At 38.9% G+C, this 25302-nt stretch overlaps 1 protein-coding gene across 1 annotated transcript in view; it reads left to right on the top strand.

Moving 5' to 3' along the window:
• Positions 1-25302, top strand: part of SEC31B (SEC31 homolog B, COPII coat complex component) — a 1631704-nt gene that overhangs the window by 1164129 nt on the left and 442273 nt on the right. The window contains exon 19 of the mRNA XM_044055612.1: positions 16741-16867. Within this exon, the coding sequence (XP_043911547.1) occupies positions 16741-16867 (127 nt within the window). The remainder of the gene's footprint in view (positions 1-16740; positions 16868-25302) is intronic.

Genomic DNA, 25302 nt, shown 5'->3' with positions numbered 1-25302 from the left:
CTGTGTTTAGGGTATATAATGCACATAAAAAGGGCATATCTGATGTCCTTTTCATTCTTCCTCAAAACATGTTTATTGCATCAGAGCCACCCATTTTGAAGTTACATTTCTGAAGACTGAGCATTTGAATCAGGATTTTTTAATTTTTGTCAGCAGTTCTGATGAAGTCCTGGAGGACATCAGCTGGGAGCCTTTTCTGTGGTCTGATGGAGCAGATTTTGTAGGTTTTCCAGGGATTTGAGCCCAAGATGATGATGATGATGAAGCAGGAGGAAGGAGACCTTTTAGGATTAAATTGCTGCTTCGGTCAGCCAAAGCCTTTGGATTAAAGGTAGCTCATATGCTATAGTTGGTCTCCAAATGGGTGGCTTCAAGACAATAAACATGCATTGATTAAGAATGAAAATGGACAATACAGACACACAGTTATGCTGAATACATAACTTATCATTTTTCTACATCTCATTGGGTGGGAAATCTCTCACGAAGGTGATGTGCAACTCCAAGTCTGTGTGTACACATCTGCATGTCTCTCTTTCTCTCTCTCTCTCTCTCTCTCTCTCTATATATATATATATATATATATATGAATCTATCTCACTTCATCAAAGGGACAAAAGACTGAGCAGCTAAACATCAAACTGAGAATAGCAAACAGCAGGACATCGAAATACAAAAAAAGACCAATTTTTTGCAAGGGGTAGGGCAAGACCCCAACCCCCCCTGCTAATTAGATATGCCAACTCCAAGATCGTACAGCAGGGGAGAAAGGGCAGATTGCCCAATCTTTGCTCTTCCACAATCTCTGTAACAGAGTTCCCCTTCATTTCTAGATCTTCAATGTTCTGCTATTCACTATCCTGTGCTTGATGTTTAGCCGTTCGATCTTTTGTCACTTTGATAACGTGACAGGGATCCATAAAAAAATATGTGTGTGCATGTTTGTGTGTATATGAAGTGACAAACTTAATTACATCATAGTGACATTATTCCATATGAAAAGGCTAAGACATGAACAAAACAATCTACAAGCTTTACATTATTCCACATGAATAGTTAAATCTGCATATGTAAAATCATGTGGAGGGTAGATTGTAAAGCCTAAATCACAGTAGCTTAATGAAAACAGTACCTGTAACTATGCAGTCTTCTATTAAAAACACACTCTAGAAATTAGTGATATTTGTCCTTTGAAATACAATACTTGCCCAGTATTAAAACAACTGGGCACAAATGGTTAATAAGACTGAAAATGACCAATCACACCACATTCATAATTAGACAATCAGGAGAAGTTGGTTCTGCCCATTGTTACTTAAAAACAAAACTCTTGCCATACTTTATTTTCATTTTAATTTTATACTCATTAAAACTAGTTTAATAATTATCATTTAATTTAAATCTGATGGAATATTTGCAGGTAAGTTAAACTCCCAAGATAATTTCCTTTTATCCAACACACCTGTGCATCATTTTTCACCTGTTTTATTTACTTCAGCTATTTCCAAAATAAAAATGGTCTGAAATTCAGAATGCCTCTACTAGGGCATTATATTCTTCTTTCCCTTTCATTGACTAATTGTGACCCATAATATTCACTGTATCTTTCTTCCAGTTTTTTTTAGATAAAATGAAAAACATATTTAGCAAATAGTCACATAAACTACATTCATTGCTGAGCATGTATACAATGGAGTACTTCTTAAGTTTGCCCACTTTTAGGATCCAACATTTTTCACCTGAGAAATAAAATCAGAACTGTTTTTCACAAAAGAAAGGTATACATTTCTGCAGTGGAAATTCAACCAGCAGGGAGATTTTGGCAAGGAGGTCGGAAGGACAGAACAGATTACTGTGAAAATGATTTTGGGCCTTCAATTATGATGTGGGAGGAAGTAACACAGGTGGTCAGCAAGGTGGAGTTAATTGCAACATGAGTGGTATGCATAGGCACCAGTAACCTGTCTGAGGTAGCTGAGATGGTACCAGGTAAGGCTAGGGAGGTTATGTAGAGATGCCAGGAAAGGGGGCATGCGATGGCATTCTCTGAAGTGTTAACTGCTGACAGGCATAAGACCAAGGAAAGAGAAGATTTGGGAGGAAAAGTGCAACCTATGACACTGGAAGGGGAAATGGCTTGGTATCATTATGGGTGGAAACATGGATAGGCTCTAGGTATGGCTGGAAGGGACAGAAGTGGTTAGTGATAGTTTAGAAAGTTGCATCTTAATGGTACTTCTTTTAAACTAAAAATTAAATCAGGGAGTATTACAAAAGAAGAGAGTGGGGTAAGCATTTGTCCTTCTTTACCAGAAAAGTCCAACTGGGCAAAGCCCACTTTCACTGAAGGCCTTGGGAGAAAGCTCCCAACAGATACAATTAAGATAATCATGGCAAAATTTTTTTTTTACAAAAACACATTACATAGTTCATAAGACATCTCTATACAGACCATTTATTGTTGTATAATGACGCTATACAAAGATAAAACTGGTATTTTCTTCTGTGTTGATGCAATACACTAGATTAAATTCCAAGTATAAAACATTTAGCATGCAAATAGTTCATGTGCAATTTATGTGACAAGTAGACATCAGATATGAGTTATAAGACATAGGCAAGGATGGTTACATCAGAGATGTTAGGAGTAAATACAGTTGAGGTAAGGAGTGTGAAACTGTAGTCTGTAGGTAGCTAGTAGTTAAAGATAGAAGAGGGGGAGAGGCATTGTATAGCTGCTGAGTCAAGACCAGTAGAAATTAGAATACTAGGCTACTTACTGACCCAAATCTGGTTATAAGAGAGTAGTGGACAGTGTTTGAAGGAGATTGATAAAGTTGGAAGGTCAGAAAGAAAATGATATGTAAAGTGGGTATAAATGTAGGAAAATAATTGAGGAGTAGTAGTAGAATTTGTGTGTGTCTGTGTATGTGGAGATAGGTTATTAATGGATAGGGGTATGAGCCGAAAAAGGAGCAAATGCATGACCTCATGTGGTTTAGGTGTTTTAATAAGGGCATGAAAGCAGAACATTTCGTAGTTGGTTACTAAGCAGGAGACAGAAGAAAAAATGGATATACAGGCAGCCCTGAGGTTTTCATTGGATAGGGGTATGAGCCGAAAAAGGAGCAAATGCATGACCTCATGTGGTTTAGGTGTTTTAATAAGGGCATGAAAGCAGAACATTTCGTAGTTGGTTACTAAGCAGGAGACAGAAGAAAAAATGGATATACAGGCAGCCCTGAGGTTTTCATGTCTTTGTCTGCATCCTGGCTGTGGGAATATTTTGTAATGACACTAATTTGAGAGGGGATAAACTATTCATATCACCACACAGACCCACAGTGCTATGCCCTTGTTAATGCACACGTCTGTACAGTTGCTTTGATGGATACCACTAGGCAGAAGATTAGTGAGTTGAAAGCCCCTCTCCAGGATAAGATTGTGCATTGATGGCCCTCCTCTAAAGAGTTGTCAGTATGAATCCTACTTCAGTATGTCCATCCTTCTATGCCATCTCCATTAAGCATCTAAGTTGATAATTGAACTCTCGTTGGTTAGGCCTTAGGGCTTTATTTTTCTGTGCTAACAGAGCTAGCTTACTTTTTATTATTTTTCTTCAGATATCTTCTATCAAACTTTAAATATGACTTTGCGATTATGGCTGGCTATTGCTGGTCTCTAAACCACATATTAATCTTCTTTCATCTATTTTTTTATAATTTTGCATTTTTCTTTTTATAAACTGAAAGCAGAAAGACAGGCAAAAAACAGATATAAAAGATAACTTTAAACCTAGCAGAGTCAAATTGTCAGACGAACCTGTCAGAGATGTTGAGAGTTTAAAATCCTTCAGTGTTTCTGAGGAGGATATTTATTTTTCAAGTGACTCAAACACAGGGCATTTTGTAAAGTACCAGCATTCTCCTCCTTATTGAACTTAGTGTGTAGCCAACAAATAATGCCTCAGCATCTCTGGTATCCTCTGAGACATTACCTAGATTAGAAGTTACAGTTCTGGAGGAGGCTACTGCTTCACGACCTCTCTTTTTTTCAGCCTATGTCCTCCATTCCTTTGCCAGAGAACATTTTAAATATTGTTCAAGAAACCACAGTAAAACAAGCAGATCCCTGGATGGGAACCCTTATTAAACTGGTGTTAGTCTGTGGATAGAACATAGAGATGCAAATCTTTGAAGGTGCAGTAGACTCCCTCTTATCCGGTCTCAATGGGACTGGACTTTAGGCTGGATAAACGAATGGCTGGTTAATCAGAAAATGCATACAAAATAGCATTTATAGGTTATAAATCAGCTAGAATAACAGGATTTTTGTTGGTATGCATTTTTTAATGAATATGAAGTCTAAAACTGAAATGTCTGTCATTATTTAGCCCAGATGAGGCAGAAGTGATGTTCTTCTCTGTTGCCTTTTGCTAGGGCTATGGCAGAAATTTCATGGCCGGTTAAAGATAGGCTGGATAAGAGAGAGTCTGTTGTAGATGTGAAGGTTCAAAGAAGAAAGAACACCCTCCTCTGACAACTTGTGGTGAGGAACTTTTTATAGCAGACGCATTCAATATCCTTCATGTGAGAATGCTGTTAGCTAGAATTCTTTCTCTTGGTCCTCAGGGTTTCTTCTAGAAGACATCTGTTGTGGATACTTTGAATTACATGTGTGAATTTTTGATTTGGTTTGTGGACATCCTTTCTTCACCTGAAAAAAGATGTATGCACAGAGCTGATACGGCTCCTTGATAGAGAGTGGATAGTACCACCACTCTCTCAAGAATATTTAAAAAAAAAAATTTCTAGTCTGTGAATGCACAGTTTGCTGCTCCTGAGAAAGCTGTCAGAATTTATAAAATGCCTTTAGAATGGAATGATTTCTAACAAACACGCAAGCCAGGTTCTGCTACTGTTCCCTTTGTATATTTAACCTAAGTGGAAAGGCTGAGCCCCTCGCGGCATTTCCCTTTGACGAGGGATTTAAGGTTACCATATACATGTTAAAAGTTGTACAACTAGTGCATTAACAATAAGAACATATAATTATCTAACAGACATGGGTTCTTATAAATGCTCCATTTAGGGTAGATTGAGGAAACCAGTTTGTTCCCAGTGATAATATTGTTAATATACTAGAGTAATTAGTTGCACAGTAGGTAAGATAAGAGTGTATGCATTGAAGTGTTTTTATTTTATACATTTTAACTAGAAAATTTCAAAAAAAGAGAGAGGTGGCAGAACAAACCAAAGCCTGAATTCAAAGGATTCAGTGGAGCTTTCCTGACATTAACTCTAACTTTTATCTATTTTCATCCTCCCCCTGACCTCTACCTCAGCCAACCCCTTCCCACTTTAGGAGGAAACTTTCTCTTTTCCCTCCCTTTTTGTGAAATGATAGCTTTAGATTATGGTGTTATGGAAATAATAAACAACTGATACACACTCCAGTGGAATTCCTTTCCAGTAGCTTCAAGGACTCCTCAAGTACCCGTAGATCAACAATGTCTTATTCTTCCAGTTTTCTCAGATCTGTTTCAGCAGGGTTAACAGGAACATGTTCATCCATCTGAAATAGAAAAAGATTTTACTCCAGATATTTTCTAGGTCTAGTTTTTAGAAAGAGAAGGGGACCTATTCTGAATTATTTCTTCTAAATACTTTCTAAAAGTTCCAAAATCCAGGATGCTTACCCTCCAAAACATTTTTTCTCTTGTCTACCCTCAGTCATTCCTTGTAACCTTGGACCTAAAAGATGCCTACATTACACATCCCGGTTAAAACAAAACAAAAAGAATTCTTGGTTATGTGCATTGGAATATCACTTTCAATGTACTTCTTTGCCCATTGGCTTAGCTTCTACCCCAAGGGATTTTACAAAATGCCTAGCTCCTGTCATAACTTTCTGCAGGCTCCAAGTTATTCATATCCCTATATATTTAGACAGTTGCTTAATTCAGACCATGTTAGGTTAAAAAAAAAAACTCTTCAGGACTTAGAAGTTAAAAACCCATCTTTTTCTTCTACTAGGATTTATTCTGAACAGCAAGACATATTTCCTAGAATCTTCTTGGTCTCTAGTGTTTCAAGGATGACTTCTAGATGCTTCAACATCATAGCATTTCTTTCTCCAGAAAAAAGTTCAGTTTTTGGTAACCTACTTTCTATCCCTGATAAATCTTCAGATGTGTGGTTCATGGCATCCACAGTCCAAATATCTGCTTCAAAGCTGTGACAATACCACAGTCTTGTGGTGTATCAAAAACAAGGGAGAACAAAATTCTGTCCCCTTTGCAGATGAGCTGTGATAGCTTAGGATCTTGCAATTCAGTACAGCCTATTTCTCCAAGATGCATACATTCCCTTAGAACAGAATTTAATGGTAGACTATTTGAGCAGAACCAAGAAAAGCTGTCTTAAATGGATACTGAACAGAGAGGCCTTCCATTGAACTGCCCTTCAATAGGGAACCACCTCAGATGGATCATTTTTGCCGCCAGTTTATACTATTATATCAGACTTTTTTGCACAGAATCCCTTGCCTGAAGAATGGATGCCATCTCTTTTCCATGGAAAGGGAAATTCAGGTATGCCTTCCCTTTCCACTCATTCCAACAGTTCTTTTAAAGATGCAGACAGATAATCCAAAGATATTGTTGGTGACACTTTTTTGGCCCAGACAATATTGGTTTTCCCTTCTTTTTTACCTAGCCAAGGGCAGTCACCACAAGTTGCCATGCAGGATGGACTTGATCACTCAACAAAAGGTCACTGTGTTTCATCACAGAATAAAAGCATTGAATGCCATGATGATAAACTTCTAATTACTGTCAGGCACCTTTACTCTGAGGGTGTGCCACAGATAATTAAGGAGGCGAGAAAATCTACTACAAGAAGATATTATTTTTCCAAATTGAAAACATTTTCTATGTAGTTTGCAGCTATGAATCTATATTGTGCCACAATAAAAGTTAGTGTCCTGAAATATTTATTTGAGCTGCTCAGGTCTAGCATACACATCAATTAAAGTGTATTTATCAGCCATTTTGGCTAATCTACCTTTGGATTCCCCTCTTTCTTCGCCTTATGAGGTCAGACATTTTCTTAAAGGCATCCTACACATCAGGACTCCTAGATAGTCTCTTCCTCCACCTTTTTGGGACCTGAACTATGTTCTTGAAGATTTAACTTTGTCATCCTTTGAACCTGTTTCTTCTGCTTCCTTAATTTTTTTGAATTTGAAGACTGTTCTGACTCTGGGCATTAACCTCTGCCAGTGGGTTTCTGAGTTGCAGGCTCATGTTTTCTCCTCTGTTTCACTCTTTCATAAAGATGGGGTTAGTCTCAGAGCTAACCATTCATTTATGTGAAAAATTGCTACTAAGATGTTCATCATGTTTCACTGTTGCAGTCATTACTGTAGGGTTCTCCCCTGCCGGCAGGCAGTCCTCGGTCGGCCAGAATCCCAAAGTCTGGGTCCGGCGTCGGCTGCTCAGCCATGCTCCCTGACATCAGAGCGCCAGGAGTACAAAGCTGGCAGCCGACGCCATGTTCTCCAGTCTTTCTTGCCGTGCGGTGATAGCAGTTCACAAGTGCCGGTCGGCTGACTCCTGGCAATTTTTTCTAAACGTACTTCAGTCCGAAGACGACTTCTCCTACTCAAAGCTAAGTACCCTGTTGGGGAAACATTTTTCTTGCTCCAGTCCGATGTCAGAAAAAGTTAATAATTGTATTTCATGTGGGAAGCAAATAACTCATAATGATTTTCATTCTTATTGTATTCCTTGCTTAGGCCCTAACCACGACGTAGCTAGTTGTCTGTTTTGTGCTAGATTTAATCAACGTACTATTAAACGTAGGTACGATTTTGCATTTCATTACTTCGGTAGACGTTTTAATTACAAAATGTCGTCGGACACGCTTCCGGCTACCGGAGTTCACAAACGACGCAAGGATAAAGACAGGCCTCCGAGGTCCAAATCAGATGATATTGTACAAGCAGAGCCAGCTTCAGGTTCGGCCGTCGTCAGTGAGGCGCTTTTGCAGCCCCTGTTGTCGGCCATTTCGGAACCGATGGCCGAAACGGACTCCCACGAGGAGCCAACTAAGCCTTTGAATATTTCAGTTGCAGGACCTTCGGACAATGCTCCTTCGGATGGGTCCGGAGCCGCTGTGCAGGTACCGGCTTCCGAAGGGGTTTTCAGGCCTACTCAGCTTCTGATAAAGGCAAAGCCAAAGACAAAGGCAAAGACTCCTTCCAAGTCAAAGACTACAGCCCAGGCCTCTTCTGATCCGGGTCCCAAGTCTCAGAAACAGTTACTTAAGATGGCGGAGGATTTACTTACTATGATTAGGGGTTCACATCCCCCTCCAGATAAAAGGCCAAGGCAGGAATTGTATTATGACTCCTCTGATCAGGCTTCTGTTTCTTCAGTTTCTTCTTCTGACCAGGATTATTCTTTCCCTCCTTATGAGGATTCTGATGCTGAGGAATCCATTCCTTCAGCTTCTCCCCCTGAGGATTTTTCTTTTGGGGAAACTTTACATGAAATGAGGGAACATTTTCACTGGGAAGGACAGGAGTACTCAGAATCTAAGAAAAGACTTAGGGATTTTCTTCTTCTTCCCCAACATAGACCCCTGGCTATCCCTCCTATTTTGGATATTGTGGATGATGCTTTTTCGTAGGCTAACTTAACTTTTGACTCTTTTCCTTCAGCTCCTAAGCCAGACAGATATTATAGGGTTCCTGATTCCCACCAGTTTTTATACAAGAATCCTACTGCTGATCCTGAAACCATTTCTCAGGGCCCTAAGGGGGTTAAGGCTGCTACTGCTAAAAACCCCATTCCCACTGAGAAGGATTCCAGATCTTTAGAAAGATGGGGCAAAAAAGTGTACACTTCTGCAACTTTATCTATTAGGGCTTTAAACTGTCAATTTCACATGCTGAAATACCAGCAATTTCTTCTGTCTGTTATGAAACAAAAGCTAACTTCCATTTCCGCTTGTGCAGATGATAAGGAATTACATGACTTAATGCATGCCACTGAACAAGTAGGGAAGCATGGTTTACACTGTGGTTTTGATGCCTTGGAGGCTTCTTGTAGGGCTGCTGCCTCTGGCACAGTCATTAGAAGGCATGCTTGGTTAAAGGAACAAAACTTGCCAGATCAAGTAAAAGCTAAGTTATTGGATGCTCCTGTTCAACATAATGTTTTGTTTGGATCTAAGGCTGAAGAGGTGATAAAGAAGATGGAGGACAAGGCAAAATCCATGCAAATGGTTAAGGATTTCTTACAAGTACAGCCACCCAGATTTAGTAGGAATTGGCCTACTAAAAATTGGTCCTTTCCCAATTCAGACAGGCCGCAGAGGGGTAGATACAAGACGCTCCAGAGGAAGGCCCCAAATGCAAGCCTCTTATAGACCAAGACAGTGGACTGCTTCCACCCCTAGGGGAGGAGAGGACAGGTCGCAAGCTCATAGAAAACAGGCTCAATGACTCCCTCTGTTGGGCTGCAGGAACTTCTTGCCTGGAAGCCCCTCTCGGAGGAAAACTTTCTCTTTTTCACCTAAATTGGACTCATATAACCCAAGACAAGTGGGTTCTGGATGTGGTTTCAAGAGGTTACAAATTCCATTTTCATACCCTACCAAGACCAAGCGGATGGCCGGATCTACCAAAACATCAATGGTTAGAGGTCTTAAACCAGGTGGAAGCCTTCTTGGCTATGAAAGCCATAGAACTGGTTCCACTTTCAGAAATGGGACAAGGTATTTACTCAAGGCTCTTTCTAGTCCCCAGAAAGCAAAATTCATGGAGACCCATTCTGGATCTGTCAATCTTGAACACTTTTCTCTAGATACCAAAATTCAAGATGCTCACTCTACAGCAGCTACTTCCAGTGCTGTCCAAAAATGCATGGATGGTAACTTTGGATTTAAGGGAGGCTTATTTACACATTCCCATCAGGCAGGAGTGCAAAAAATACCTCCGGTTCAAGGCCGGATCGAGGCACTATCAATTCTCTGCGCTGCCCTTTGGATTGTCTACTGTGCCCAGGGTCTTCACCAAATGCCTGGCTCCAGTAGTAGCTTATTGCAGACTCAAGTGAATTCAAATTTACCCTTATCTGGACGACTGTCTTATTCAGGCAGACAGCAAGGATGTCTTACTCCAGCATCTAGAATTTGTTCAAAAACTTCTCAAGTTCCTGGGATTCACTGTAAACATAAAAAAGTCAAATTTGACACCCTCACAACAGATAACTTTTCTGGGTGCTCTTCTAAACACAACAACCCAGATGGCATTTCTGACATATGAAAAACAATTACAGCTGGCTTCAACTTTCAAAACCTTGGCATCTTTAACTCAGCTATCTGCAAGGAAATTCCTGCAGGCTTTGGGTTACATGGCCTCCAGCATCCTTCTCGTACCATATGCAAGACTACATATGAGGAAAATACAGTGGTACCTAAAAAGTGTATGGTCTCAGCATTGCCACAGTTTAGAAATACAGATCACCGTCCTGCCTTGTCTTCAAAAGTAATTCCTTTGGTGGTCCAAGGCATGTTCTCAAAACAAAGGGAAGGCCTTCAGTCTGCCTCCAGCCAGTCCAGATACTAACCACGGACGCCTCGGATTATGCATGGGGAGCCCATTTGCAGGGCTTTTGGACAAAGGATCAGAAGCACCTGCATATCAATTTAAAGGAAATGTTAGCCATTCAGAACGCTCTATTGGCCTTCAGGAATCTTCTACAACCAGGACAACTACTGATACGGACAGACAACACCACAGTTATGTGGTACATAAACAAGCAAGGGGGATCACATTCCTATCCCCTTTGCAGACTAGCCATGAATCTATGGAACACAGCTCTAGCTTACAAACTGGACCTTCAAGCTCAGTTTCTACCAGGGAAGCAAAACAATCCTGGCAGACAGTCTGAGCAGGAACCTGTCAGATCCACATGAATGGATGCTGGACACCGAAATATTCAAGATGATTACAGCAGTCTGGGGATGTCCTCACATAGACCTCTTTGCATCCCACCTCAATCATCAACTACAGATTTTTTGCACAAGGACATTCCACAAACTAGCTTGGAAAGTGGATGCACTATCATTCAGCTGGAGAAACCTCTCAGGGTATGCCTTCCCGCCTCTACCTCTTCTTCCACGGGTGTTATTAAAGATCAAACAGGACAAGCCCAAGATAATAATTTTACTGGCCCCAAATTGGCCTCGACAGTTTTGGTACCCAACTCTGAAAAACCTTTCTCTGGAGCCCCCTTGGGTTTTACCTCAGACTCCGAACCTTCTGTCCCAACATCAGGGTCAAGTTCTGCACTCCCATGTCAAAACTCTCAGCCTGGCTGCCTGGTTAATCCAGGGTCTATGATTCATTCTCTCCTACCCAAGCAGGTTATGGATGTCATTTTAGAAGCCAGACGTCCTAGCACTAGAAAATCTTATGCAGGAAAATGGAAAAGATTTTGCACCTGGATGCAGGCTCAGGATTCGGATCCTCTTATTCCTAACATTCCTCTGATTTTACTTTATCTGACAGACCTCTTACATAAGGGTCTCACTTTTTCTTCCATAAAGATACATGCCTCTGCTATTTCTGCTCATTATAATACAGACCCTCCAATCTTTTCCCACCAGCTCATGAGACAGTTTCTCAGAGGAGCTAAGAACTTAAGGCCTCCTAGATCTCCACCCATTCCTGCCTGGGATCTCAACTATGTTTTGGAAAAACTCACCTTACCTCCTTTTGAGCCTGCTGCCACATCTGACATCAAGTTTTTATCTTGGAAGACAGCCATCCTGTTAGCTCTGACCTCTGCCAGGAGAGTTTCGGAGTTGCAAGCACTCATGGCTGTGGAACCTTATATTATTTTTCATCAAGACAGGGTGTCTTTAAGGACTAATCCTACTTTCATGCCTAAGGTGGTTTCCAAAGTGGCTTTAAATCAAACTATTCACCTGCCAACTTTTTTCCCCAGTCCTCAAAATAGGGGGGAAAGGATCTTGCATTCCTTGGATGTACACAGACAACTACATTTTTACCTGGACAGAACCAAGGACATCAGGAAATCAGAGCAATTGCTTGTTTCTTATGCTTCAAGTTCCCAAGGTAAAGCCATTTCAAAACAGGCCATTTCTAAATAGATTGCTCATGGAATCAGATTTTGTTATTCACACCATGGAAAGCAAATCCCAGGGAGTATAAGGACTCACTCTACCAGAGCTGCTGCCACTTCAGCTGCCTTCCTCAGGGGAGTTCCTACCAAAGACATTTTGGAAGCTGCAACTTGGAGTTCAGTGCATACTTTTTCTAAGCACTACAATCTACCTCTCTACTCTAAGTCTAGGGCAGGCTTTGCTTCTGCAGTCTTGCAGGGCCTTTTAGCCGCCCCCTCTACTTTATGACCACCTCCCTTTTCTTCTGCTTTGGGATTCAACCCTACAGTCATGACTGAAACAGTGAAACACGATGAACATAGTACAGTTGTGTACACCTACCATAAATGTAGATGTTAGAGTGTCTTCACTGTTGCAGTCTGGGTTACCCTCCCTCCTGTCCCCTCTTATTTTTTCTTTTGTGTGGTTCCCTTCTTCACCCTTCTTCTGAGGTGTATTTGCAAAGGGTATGGGATTTTACTCATTTTGGAACACCTGACATCTGGGGCAAGAAAGACTGGAGAACATGGCATCGGCTGCCAGCTTTGTACTCCTGGCGCTCTGACGTCAGGGAGCATGGCTGAGCAGCCGATGCCGGACCCAGACTTTGGGATTCTGGCCGACCGAGGACTGCCTGCCGGCTGGGGAGAACCCTACAGTCATGACTGCAACAGTGAAGACACTCGAACATCTACATTTATGGTTGGTGTACACAACTGTACTTTGTCTCTAAATCAAACTGACTGCCTTCTTTCTCAGTCTACAAATTAAAGGAGAAAGAAGTCTGTATTTGTTAGGTGTTGACAGGCAGGTGATATTCTAGTTAGAAAAGTCAAAATCTGTCAGAAAAATCTGATCAGCTTATTTCTTTTGAAGGTAACAAGTTAGGTTTTCTAGTCTCAGAACAGATTATTTTCAAGTGGCTATTCTTTCCATTTCCTTTTGGTTTTCTTTTCATGGCAAATTTCAACAGTCTTGAAAATTTAAATTGAGTAGTCATAATATGAACAAACCAAAAAGTATATCTCCGCTGTTAAATAAATAAGTATATAAGCAGAAATACTTAACCACATCTTTCCTTCAAATGATTAAAAAGAATTGTCCTGAACCAGCAGTGTAAATAACATTCCAACAATGACAATTAAAAACATCATTAGACAATTAATACATTTCAGCTCATTAATGCGTTTGAGCACATTTTACCACAGCTTTGTCTTCTTCAACAGCTTTTTTTTAATTACTTTGATGCTAAGTCCATTTTGCACGCACCAGCAACCATCCAACAGCTAGGTAAATGAATTCCCCCATAATGGAACAGACTGTAATGTGGGCAGAATCCATTCATCCATTTTCAGTGCTAATTGTTCTGTTTAGAGTTGCAGTGGTAGCAAGTTGGACATTGTACATCATATTGCTTTATCCCAGCAACATCCAGCTTATCCTGTAGAATCTCCATACAAAATGACAAATAATCCTTTCAGTGTGTCCAAAGTCTGCCTCTGTTCTCTTCCCAGTAGAAAATACTTGATGCACATCCCATGGAAGACACCCAGGGAAAATCCTTTTAAGGTACCCAGACCACCTCAACTGACTCATCACATCCCTGAAGAGCAGTTGTGATTCTTGAAGTCATGTAACTGCACATGCAGATGTGGACCATCACACACAGACACACACACACTCACATACCCCTAAGTGTACAGTTCCACAGGAATATTCACTGCAGAAGATTATGAAGGTGTGTGGGAAATGTTTATTCACAATTTAATTCTTTGAATGCTCAAATCTACATCTTAACTTCTGATAGAGAGCCTGATGGCAAATTACAAAAATCTATGATTCTTCTTTGGTCTACAGTGGTCTGGTATCAAGAACACTTATGAGCTTCCCTGTGGTCCTACATAGTATATGCTGTGGACAGTCCACTGTTAGTACAGAAATCCAGAAACAATTCATCAGTCCATAGTTGCTCATATAAGCTTTGAAATCTCTAAGCAGAACTACAAAATTAGGGTCCAGTACAAGAAGTTAACACATAACCCAATGACAACATACTTGATGAGTGAAACTTATTGAATAATACATCCACCGAAATTGCAAGTAACATACAGATACCAGTATTCTGCAGGGCGAAAGTTCCTTGCAGCCACCCATGTATGGGGCTTCACTTCTACACTCCTCTTATCTCCATAGTTTCATAACTACAGGGAGAAACGACTCAACCACAAAGGGTGAAAAAAAGTTCACAGAGCTGTGAAGTCATAGTGCAGCCAAATAATGTACAAATATTCCGTCAGTGGTGTATTTGGAGAGTTTAGATCAGGGAGACTACATTCAGGGAATCAACATTCACTGAATAGTAGATCTGACTTGCACTGAATAGGTGGTACCATATTGAGCACATCAAACAACTGTTAGGCATATATTCAAAAACAACAGAATTATCATTTCTGCACCCACATTTTCATTGATATTAACCTTCTCGTTTACTGGCAAGTACTCTGATAGAATGGCACATAGACAGAGATTTATAAGGATCTTGACACTTTATTTAGGAGCTATTCTGACAGTTGACTCCATAGCTGGAAAGATCACCCCTACTAGGAATGTCTCATCCCAAACCAATTCTATTTGTAGAGGCAAGACCAACTAAATAGAACTGATGTTTTCACCCTCCCTCACAGACTGCAGCTCCTTCCCCAGCAGTGAGGTGACATTGTTTGAGCCGAGTGCCACTTTCTACTTAATTTTACTTTATTAATTTATTCATTCATTCCATTTGTTTACTGGGATAGTCCAGCTAGGCACAGCCTATTTTCATTGGAGGCCTAGGGAGGAAAACTACACATTATACAACAGAAGAGATTTCTTCTTCTTCTTCTTTTTTCGTCTTTTCCTGGTTAGGGGTCACCACAGCAGATCACCTGTCTGCTCATGATTGGCAGTGGAGTTTTATGGTGTTGAGTTGCCAGCCCAGCACCCAACCTATAGGATAAAAAAAAGAAGATTACAGCAACTTAGTCGTACAGTTGCAACACAGGTAGCATGAAGTTGGTTGTGTTTACAAGATGAATATCAATATTTGTAGTATATTAAGGATACATGTAAACATGAACAAATGCAGGAGAGTAAAATTTATTCTGTCTTAATCTGCCATTCTTGTGCTTGCCACTTGAATGTCATCACATTTGACCACCAGCCTTTGTCTTATGAGCAGTGAGCACATATGACAGCTCCACACAGCATTTTTGGAGCTGAGCCCAGCTGAGATAAGTGAGCAATGCAGTCAGGAGGTGCCTGACATCAAACACCCTCCTAGGCCTAACTGTACTCCACTATCCCTTTACCAGGTAAGGTTCTCAAATTTTGTAACTTGAGGGACATTCTGCATCACCATTTGTTGTAGGATCTATTACTGTCAGACAACAACAATCTTCCCTAGGGCTCGCTGCTGGATGCAGATGCCTCCAATACAGTAAGGTCATGATCCTAGGAAGAGATCAGTTATGGGTGGATTCTGCAAGCAAAACACTAGAAAATGTTTATCAGTCCTCCATTGTTTTCCTTTGTCCTGTGGATTTGCAATGCTCCTGGGCTAGCAGTGTGACATTTCCTTACCCTTCTGATTACCTTTGGACTCAGTAAGATTAGAGTAATAGTTTAGTTTGAAGACACCAAACAGAGCTTCTTGAGATGCTCATTTAGCAGTTTGTGTTTGTCTGACGTCTGGATTGTTGCCGTTTCCATTTCATTCCTACATTTCAGTTTCATCGTATTTTAGTTTTATGGAAGAACTAACAAGAAGAAAAATATTGCTTCCTTTTATGGATGCCAGTACTTTGACGTCACTGATAATTTTTTGAGAGCATGACTTTTTTAGCCACAGTGCTCACTGGTGACCTCTAGAGAACAGTATTGGTTTTTATCCCTGGAGATTTGATTAGTAATGGTAGGTGCTTTCAATGTAACCTTTGTGATTTTGGTAAAGAAAGGTTTTGGTTGCAGTGTTTGGTTTGAGCAGCAGGATCATGGGATGCTTTCCTCTAAACTTTTGATAAACTAATCACACAGCCATTTTCGCATGTGAAAGTATGTATGTGCAAAAATGTTCTTATGCAGTAACCGTCCTCTATGGCAAAGCACATCGATAGTAAATGAGTACAGTGTTTTGTGCTATACATGAAGTATCATCCTGTGTGAAAACTTGTAGATTGCAGATTAAAGCCTTTTAAATTTTGTGTCATAAAGTAAATATTACAGCTGATAAGAATATTGGGATAGCTGCATTTTGCCTTTTTTTAAAAATAATTGATGGCCCTTGTAAAAATGGTATTATCTGTACCTCTAAAGATAGAGTGGCGTATTTTACTTATTGCTTCATGCTGGGATTGGAGGTAATTATTTATGGTACACAAAAGAAGTTCTGTTGCTTTACCACATGTTTCAATTTTGCATTGTTTGGCAAAGATTCTTATCTGTTCAGCAAGAGAGCATCTTTTTCTTTCATGGCTGCTCATTTAACCTTTATATTGGTCTCTTTCAGCTGATGTATGCTGTCGTTAATCAGCGCTGGCAGGACATTGCAGAGTCTTGCAGTTTAAGCAATTGGAAGGAGGCAATGGCAGCCTTGTTGACCTATTCAAGACCTGAGGAGTATTCAAGGCTATGTGGTAGGTACCAGTGTTACAGTTGGTCTTGTGATTTTCTTTTGTCTGTAGGCAGGCTCATGATCTCTTCTAGTTGCTTTACAGCTTGGTGAATGGTTCTCTACATTAATAATTTTGACAGTCATTTCATCAGCGGTGTGGATAGTGCTTATTCAAGAAGAAGAAACAAAGCCTCCTTGATAACTTTTTCCAAAAAGCCTGATGACAGTTTCATCAAATTATTTGCACTAATTAAATGACTATTGTCATTCTCATAGCATTAAACTTCATTTTGAAAATATTTCTGTTGTAATAGTCCCGACCAGTGAGATGGAGATGGAAGTTAAGAGCAGAGCATTCACAGTTTGGTTAATGGCAGCTGTTTTTCCTCGTTATTGTTAGTGATGTCCAGGGCAAGATTATGAGCACAACTTTAATTAATTTCATATTTTCTTGCCTTCCAGTAGTAGTATCTATCTCAGGTATGTATGCTGATAATTGTAAGTTGGGAATGATTACTTATTTTAACACAGGAAATGATTTGAGTTGAGGCCTGAGCTGATATTGTTACTCTATGCAACAGGCTGGGACTTAACACTGATAAATATGCTATAGTCTGTATTAAACCTGTTACAGTTGTTCCAGCTTTAACCTCAATTGTATATACTTTCACAGACTTGAAGTAAAAGATTTAGGCACAATTGTTTCTAATTATCTTGCCTTGGAATCATTGTTACACAATCGGGTCTAAAGTAATTGGGCATGTAACCTTATACTTGAAACCATAGGTGCACCTGATGCTTTGTTAACTATTAAGTGAAAATTTGTACTTCTCAGTGAATACCATGTGTGTGTGTTCCACATCTGATATTAACAGCACTCGGATCACTTTGAAGGCAAAAACACAAGAGTGTCTTGTATGATTAAAAGCTCTGTATATGGGCAGTATGGCTACACTTGCTAAGGGATACATTATTTTTAGCCTGTGAAGCTTTCAGTGATGACCCTATTCAATTTGTATTTTAACAACTTATAAGAGCAGCTAACACTAGAGCCACGATTTTATCATGGGATTAAATATCGGAGTTAAAAAGGGTTATATCCATTAACAGACTGTAACAGCCACGTTAGTGCATTGGTAGCGTTGTTGCCTCACAGCAAGAGGTTCTCTTGTTCGATTCTCGGCTAGAGTTGAGAGTGTGACTTCTGTGTGGAGTCTGCATGTCCTCCCCGCGGTTGGGCGGGTGTTCGAAAGACATGCATAAATGGGCGTGCCTTCGTTGAAGGTTGAATGTTGAGCTGGCACCTCGGCGTTCATGAAAATCGACTGCCAATCATTAGCGAACCGGAGTTCCTCTGTGGCGACCCCTAACTGGGAAAAACCGAAAGACAACAACAACCGCAGTTGAAATAATACAGTATACATAGGCAAAACATTAACACCACTACTCAACAAAATACATGCATGTAAATCTAAAGATGCAATATTGTATACTGTACATGGTTAGAAGATTAACTTTGTTATAAATTACAGTATGTGTGCACTGACTTCACAGCACTAATGTAATGGCTTATGTTACTGCACATTACTTCAAAAATGAACATGTGTCAGTTTTTGTAAGGCTTTTAAGTAATTTTAGTATAAATTCATTATGTGAGTTACAATTTCTACTCTTTGAAAAAGTATCCAGTAGTTTAGGGCCTAAGAAAAAGAATGCATGGTGGAGGTTAGGTTATTTTTGAGACTTTGCATTACTGTTGTACTGCGTGCATACAACTGTAATGACGTTAAGCAGTTTTAACTGCCAGTGTGTCATCATCATGGAGTACCTTGTATATGATTGTAAGCAGGATAAGTTGTATGCTATGTATTGAAGAGTGAAGTGATCAATTTGGGGTGGGTGGGTAAAGCAACATATTCAGTTTGATACAATCTGCAGTTCATTAAGGTTTTATTTATTTTTAAAACACCTTTAGTGAGTTGTCATTTGTGACATAGGCAAACTTACATTTATATAAAGTAATCAAACCATATTAACAATTTCACATTTATAAACATTTTATATATATATATATATATATATATATATATATATATATGTATGTCACGCACACGCGCACACACATATGTATATCATATATATTATTGTATGTCATATAATCTAAGCAACATTACATATATTATTCAGTTCCTGCCTTTTCTTAAACCTCATTCTTCCTCCAAAACATGTTTCTGCATGTGTTGTTCCCAGAATTTCCAGTTTTTATGTAATTTTTTCTAAAGACCTTGCTTCCTGTTCTTTTATCTCTGTTACAATGCAACTACTTTAAGTATAGTTGGTTTAGGTTTTGATTTTCATTTCTAGTAATTGCTTTTTGGCAGCCACCAGAATTAAACTTAGTAGGCCTTACTATGTCTGGACAATTCAGATCCTGTATCATGGCTAAAAAAAATCATTTCCTTAGTTACACTCATTTGCTCACCCAGTATTCTTGAGCTTTTTCTTCTAATTTTTGCTAAAAATGTAAACTTTTTTTTAAACACCTTTATTGAATTATCACTTATGACATAGGCAAATTCACATTTATATAAAAGTAATCAAACTGTATTAACAAATTAACATTAACAAACATTATACTTCACACATATTGCTGTGTCATATAAACTAAGCAACATTACATAAATTATTCAGTTCCTGCCCCCTTTTTTAACAAGAAACATGTTTACTTATTTTGTAAGTGATAGTTTATTAATCATACATTTATATAAATGACAAACCACACCAACACAATCCTAGTTGCAAGCATTTTACATCACAGCCTATAATGACACACTCCCAGTTGTAAACATTATCCATCACTTATCTACCCAATCATTTTCAGCCAAACATTACATAGTTTATTTAACTTCTGCCTTCTTTTAAACCTCATTCCTCCCCTGTATGTATTGTTCCCACAATTTCCATTTTTTCTGTGTAGTTTGCTCCTACATTTTTTTGAACATTTCAATTCCAGTTACTGTATTCACTACTTATAATATAGTTGGTTTATATTTTGATTTCAAGTGTCTAGTAATTGCTTTTTTGGCAGCTACCATAATTAGACACAGCATGGCCTTACCCATGTCTAGGTAATTCCAATTCTGTATCATAGCTCAGAAAAATCATCTCCCTTGTCACACTAATCTGCCCACCCAGCATCTCTGACAGTACATCCTGCCTTAAATCCTTAAAGTCTGCCAACCCACTGGACTCCCAGAAAATATGTTCCCAAGTACCTCTTACTCCCCTGTCACACCTTCAACTTTTACTGTCTATCTGAGGAAAAATACTCTGGGGTCCATTTGGGGTATAAAAATGTCTGTGTAAACATTTCCAAGCAAAACTTCTAAATCTTCTAGATTTTGTTGCATATTTGGGAGACATACATATATCCTCCCATTGTTTCTTTGTGAATTGCTTATCCACTGTCTCTTCCCAATTCTTTCTAACCTCCTCTGGTTGATTATTTTAGTAATCATGCATTATTTTATATGCTGAGCTAATTATTTATTTTTAATGGCAACTTCTGCTACAGATTCTGCTAAAGACTCTTCCAGTGCTGGTCTTTTATTTAGGACCCCTGTATTTCTTTCTCTTTGCCTATACTCAATCCTTGGTAAGAAAGGCAATCTATAACTCGCAGTCCCGATACATTCTTGGGCTCTTCCCATTCTATTACCTTTCTCTCTCTAGTTATTTGCTCCCAGTACCTTGATTCCTTTGCCAGTTTTCTCCAATAAATTCCAGCCCCTCTTGCCTATTGTCTATATCCCTAATTGCAGTCATCCCTATCAGCAGAATCTCCTTTCTGCATTACTGCATTGGCTTAGTTCTTAGAATACGTTCTGCTACTTTATGGGTACAATATTCTGTATGATTATTGCTATTCTCCTTAAAAGCCTGTATCCAAAATCCCAGTCTCTCCTTGTTTCTTGAGCCTCCCTCCTGTTTCAACATCATCCCTTTCCACTACAAATTATAGTTTTCTGCTTGAGCTATATGTATAGGAGCCTTAACTGTGTAGCTCTGAAGTACCTCTTCAAATTGGGTAATCCCAATCTGCCCTGTTCTAGTGTAAGAATCAGTTTATCCCACTTGACTCTTGCCGTCATCCCCTCCCAGATAAGGTCCTTCAGCTCTTTATTATTTGCTATCCACAACTTCTCCTCTATTTGATAAAAATATGCCTGACCTGTGTATAATGATACAGGGACTAAAAAACATTTTGACTGCTTGTATCTTACTATCCATAAGCTTCCTTATTTTCAGGTTTTGTATTATCTTTTGTTTAGTCTCGTCTCACATATCCTTAACTGTCACACCAGAATAATTTTAATCCATAATCCTAAATACTTCATTTTGTCATTTCCTCATAAATATGGGTATTGCTGAACAAATTTGTTTGTGGGTACATAATTTACCACTATTGCCTTGGTTTTAGCTTCATTAATTTTGTACCGTGAAAAGATTTGAAACTGTCTCAAAATGTTTCACAAGACTGTAATGTCTCTTTCTGGTTTTGTCAGGTATAGAATATCATCTGCAGATAGAGCCAGTTTTTCTTGACTAACATACCAATTATATTCTTGAATTTCTGAGTCCCTTATTTTCTTTGCCAGTGGTTCTAAATGTAATGCAAATAACAAAGGGGAAAGAGGGCACCCCTGTCTGGTTCCTCTGTTCAAGCAGAAATTATCAGAAAGGACCCCACCCACTTTAATGTTTGCCTCCAATGCCTCATATATCCTCCTGATCAACCTTATTTTTTTTTCAGGAAATGCAAATGTTTCCATTGCCCTGGTCATAAAGTCCCAGTTTACTGTAGCAAATGCTTTCTCTGCATCAAAACCCATCAACAGCAATGATGTTTTCTTACATTCTGCTTTCTTCATGGTCATCAGTGTTCTGTTAATGTTGTCAGATGTTTGCCTCCCCTCCACAAAACCACATTGATCCATATCTATCCATTTTGTCGTTACTTTTGTCATTCTTTAGCCATTATAGACACAAGCACTTTATAATCATGGTTTAGTATTGAAATGGGCCTGTATGAAACTGGTTCTAATGGATCTTTACCCTCTTCAGGTTTTACAACTAACACTGCTTTCTTCCAGGATGTTGGGGCACTTCTCCTCTTAAAATACTGTTAAAAGCTTCTAGATCTTCATCAATTTTTCCCTCCTAGCTTTCAAACTTCCACAGGAATACCATCTACTCCTGGGGACTTTCCTGTAGATTGGTTATACATCACAATTTTTATCTCATCTCCTCTTAACCTAACTGTTAGTAGTTGAGCCTCATCTACCTCTAACATTGGCATGTTTAATTATTCCATAAACATTTCCATTTGTATCTTTTCTTGATTTCCATATTTCTTTGTGTTATACAGACTTTCATAGAATTTTCGAAATATTTATAATACCTTTATAGGATCTCTTGTTACCTTCCTTGTTATACACGCCCCAAGCTTGGCAGCAGCCCTTTCTTCTTTCTGTTACCTAAAAAGTTTTTGTGCTCTACTGTTATCAAAAAACAGTTGCTTAACAGAAGTCTTTCTAAACTCATGCATATTATCAAGGTAATACCTTATTATTTGTTTAGCATTCTGTAGTTGCTCCTCTTCTTGTTTTGTGAGATTACCCTTATTCTGCAGTACTTTAATATTTGTCATTCCCTCTAAATAATTATTGTTACTTCCTAACCACCTCCCTCTCTTATTTCCACCCTGTTTTTAAACTCAAACAAACAAACTGTTTACTACTTAGGGTGGCTCAAATAAAAAACTTTGTGCTTTCAGAAAAAAGATAGAGCACACCACTACGGACGTCCACATTAGAATTACCTCTTTAAAAACTTTAATAAACTTCAAAGTACACATGAAACAGAAAATAAAAACATGAGCCTTTAAAATCCACAATAAGCGCTTTCAGCCATAGCCTTCATCAGATTGTTAATACTCTGGCTCTCTTTTTCATGAATTAAAGTGTAACCATCCAATCAGTAACCGCTCTTCAGGGTAACACCTTCTTTTTAACCAATCAGGATATAACCAATAAAAATCACTGAATCGGAGGCGAGCCTCCATTGTCAGCTAATAGACAGATGTCTTCCTTTCAAAATTGGTCTGAGTGGAACTACCGTATTTAAATCAGGTTCACGATCTGCTCTTAAGTTTACGATCCAATTTGCTTCTATAGCTTCCGTGTGATTCTTTGTGTCCCCAACTCTTATTCCTTCAAAAATGCATTCCAAAACTTAACATTTAAATGAATGGGATGGATGTAGTAAAACATGATTCGCTAAAGCATTCCTTTTGTCTTTATGCGATATATCCCTTAAATGTCGCAAAATTCTGTCTTTGAATTGTTGGTCCATCTTCCCTTCGTAATATGCAGAGCAGTTTACACAAGTAGCTATATACACTAGATGTTTAGTGTTGCTAGTAGCACTATATTTAAAACGATATTCCTTTCCTGTAACAGGGTGCTGGAACAAATTAATGCTGTCTATAAAAGGGCATGTTTTACATCTTCCACATTTGAAAGTTCCCTTCTTTTTGATCTTGGAGCACTAATTTTTCAGGAAGCCATCCTTTGTGCATGATATTCTCTTGATGTTCTTTTTGTTTTTAAAAACAAACTTTGGTGTTTCTCCAAAGATACTTTTCAATTTCTCATCTTCAGTCAGTATCGGCCAAAACTTCCTAATAATATTACAGATTTGGGTAGAGTCAGTACTGTAAGTAAGCAAGCACAGAGCTAAGTTTTCCATGGTCATAATTACTCTTTGTCCATTTGTTCCATTTATTTTCAGTTCCTGCTTTTGAGATGTATGGGCATCCTTTCTTTTTTCTAATGTTTCTGCATCCATCAAGGGATATGTTAATATCTTTTTGTGCGTAACCTCTTTCTAGGAGATAGTGTTGCAGTTTTTCCTTTTCATCTCAAATTCCTCATCTCTGGTACAAAGTCTTGATGTATGTAACATCTGATTCTCCATGATATTCTTAAAAACATAGCTAGGATGCATACTATTCTTGTGTAGGTAGTGGTTTCTCCACATATCCTTCCTATCAATCGATGTCTATATGACCAATGGCCAACTCTACATTCAGCTTCAGTTTCACATCTAGGAACTCTGTAGTTTCCTTCAAAAAATTCACAGTGAACTTTAAGAAGCTGGTAGTCCTGTTCAGGTATTCTGTGAATGCCAGGAGTTGTTCAACCTGTCCTTTCCATAGAATAAAGATGTCTTCCACAAAACATCCATAAAAGGACAGGATGTTTATCCAGGGATTTCTGTCCTTCAATACTTTCTCTAACTCCCATTGCACCAATACCAAATTAGAGTAACTATTGGCACAGAGGGGGAGCCCCCATGGCTACCCCCCAGCATTGCCAATAGTACTCAATACCATATACGAAAATGTTGATTTACAAGATCATCTCTGTAAGGGCATAAATCAAATCAGTCTCCTCATTAAATATGGAGGCAAACTTTTTAATGGCCTGTACACCATATGAGTTGGGAATGACTGTGAATAGACTACATACATCCATAATGACTAGAATCAAATCTGAAAAATCATTGATTTTCCTTACTGTCGAATATAATTTTTCTAAGAAACTGCTTGTATCTTTCAGAACCGTAGTTGCTTGTAGCAGTAACTTTTTTGATTCTTCTACAAACAATAGATAGTGGTTCTGTGATCCACCCCCTTCCTGCAATGGTAGGACGCAATGGGGGGATGATGGTTGTTTTTATGGATCTTGAGTAGACCACTGATAGATGACAAAGTAGGATTGTTCACTTCAAAGAATTCGTATAGCTATTTACTTAGTTGTCCATCTATAAATAAATCATACAAAGTCTCTCTCATACTTGTGATTATTTTCTCTACATCTTTCTTAGATATCTTTTTATAAGTTTGCATATCACGTAACCTCTCTTTCATCTTGTTCCAATACCACATAGAGTCCATTACTACTATAGCCCTGCCTTTGTCTGCTGCCTTCATAACTATATCTTCTCTATCACGTAGTTGTCTTTGAGCCCTCTTTTCATTTGGGGTCATGTTATGGAAATGTTTGATGTGAAGTTGTTCTGTCTCGCCGTTCATTCTTTACTGATCGATTCAGAGCCAGTCCTCAGCTCTGACTCGGCCAACTGCAAAAGCTCGAGGTCGTCAACCAGCTTGATGCCAACTCCCTATCCCATGATGCACCATGATCTTCCCCCAGATCTTGTTTGTCGCTACAACTTGATGGGACGTTCACCAGCTCTGGCCAGTGAATAACGTTTCTTATTTCAGTATTATAGTTTTAGTTTTTGGCCAAATTTAGTAAATTAGCATTGATGGTAGTTAGAGTGTGTAGGCTTTTGCTTATAATTATATTGGATCAGATATTTAGTCTTTAA

Source organism: Protopterus annectens, chromosome 14.part0 (assembly GCF_019279795.1).
Source record: "Protopterus annectens isolate FY-2018-M chromosome 14.part0, PAN1.0, whole genome shotgun sequence".
NCBI classification, from domain to species: domain Eukaryota; kingdom Metazoa; phylum Chordata; order Ceratodontiformes; family Protopteridae; genus Protopterus; species Protopterus annectens.
The sequence above is the reverse complement of the archived record's forward strand: the minus strand, read 5'-3'. Positions and strand labels throughout refer to the sequence as shown.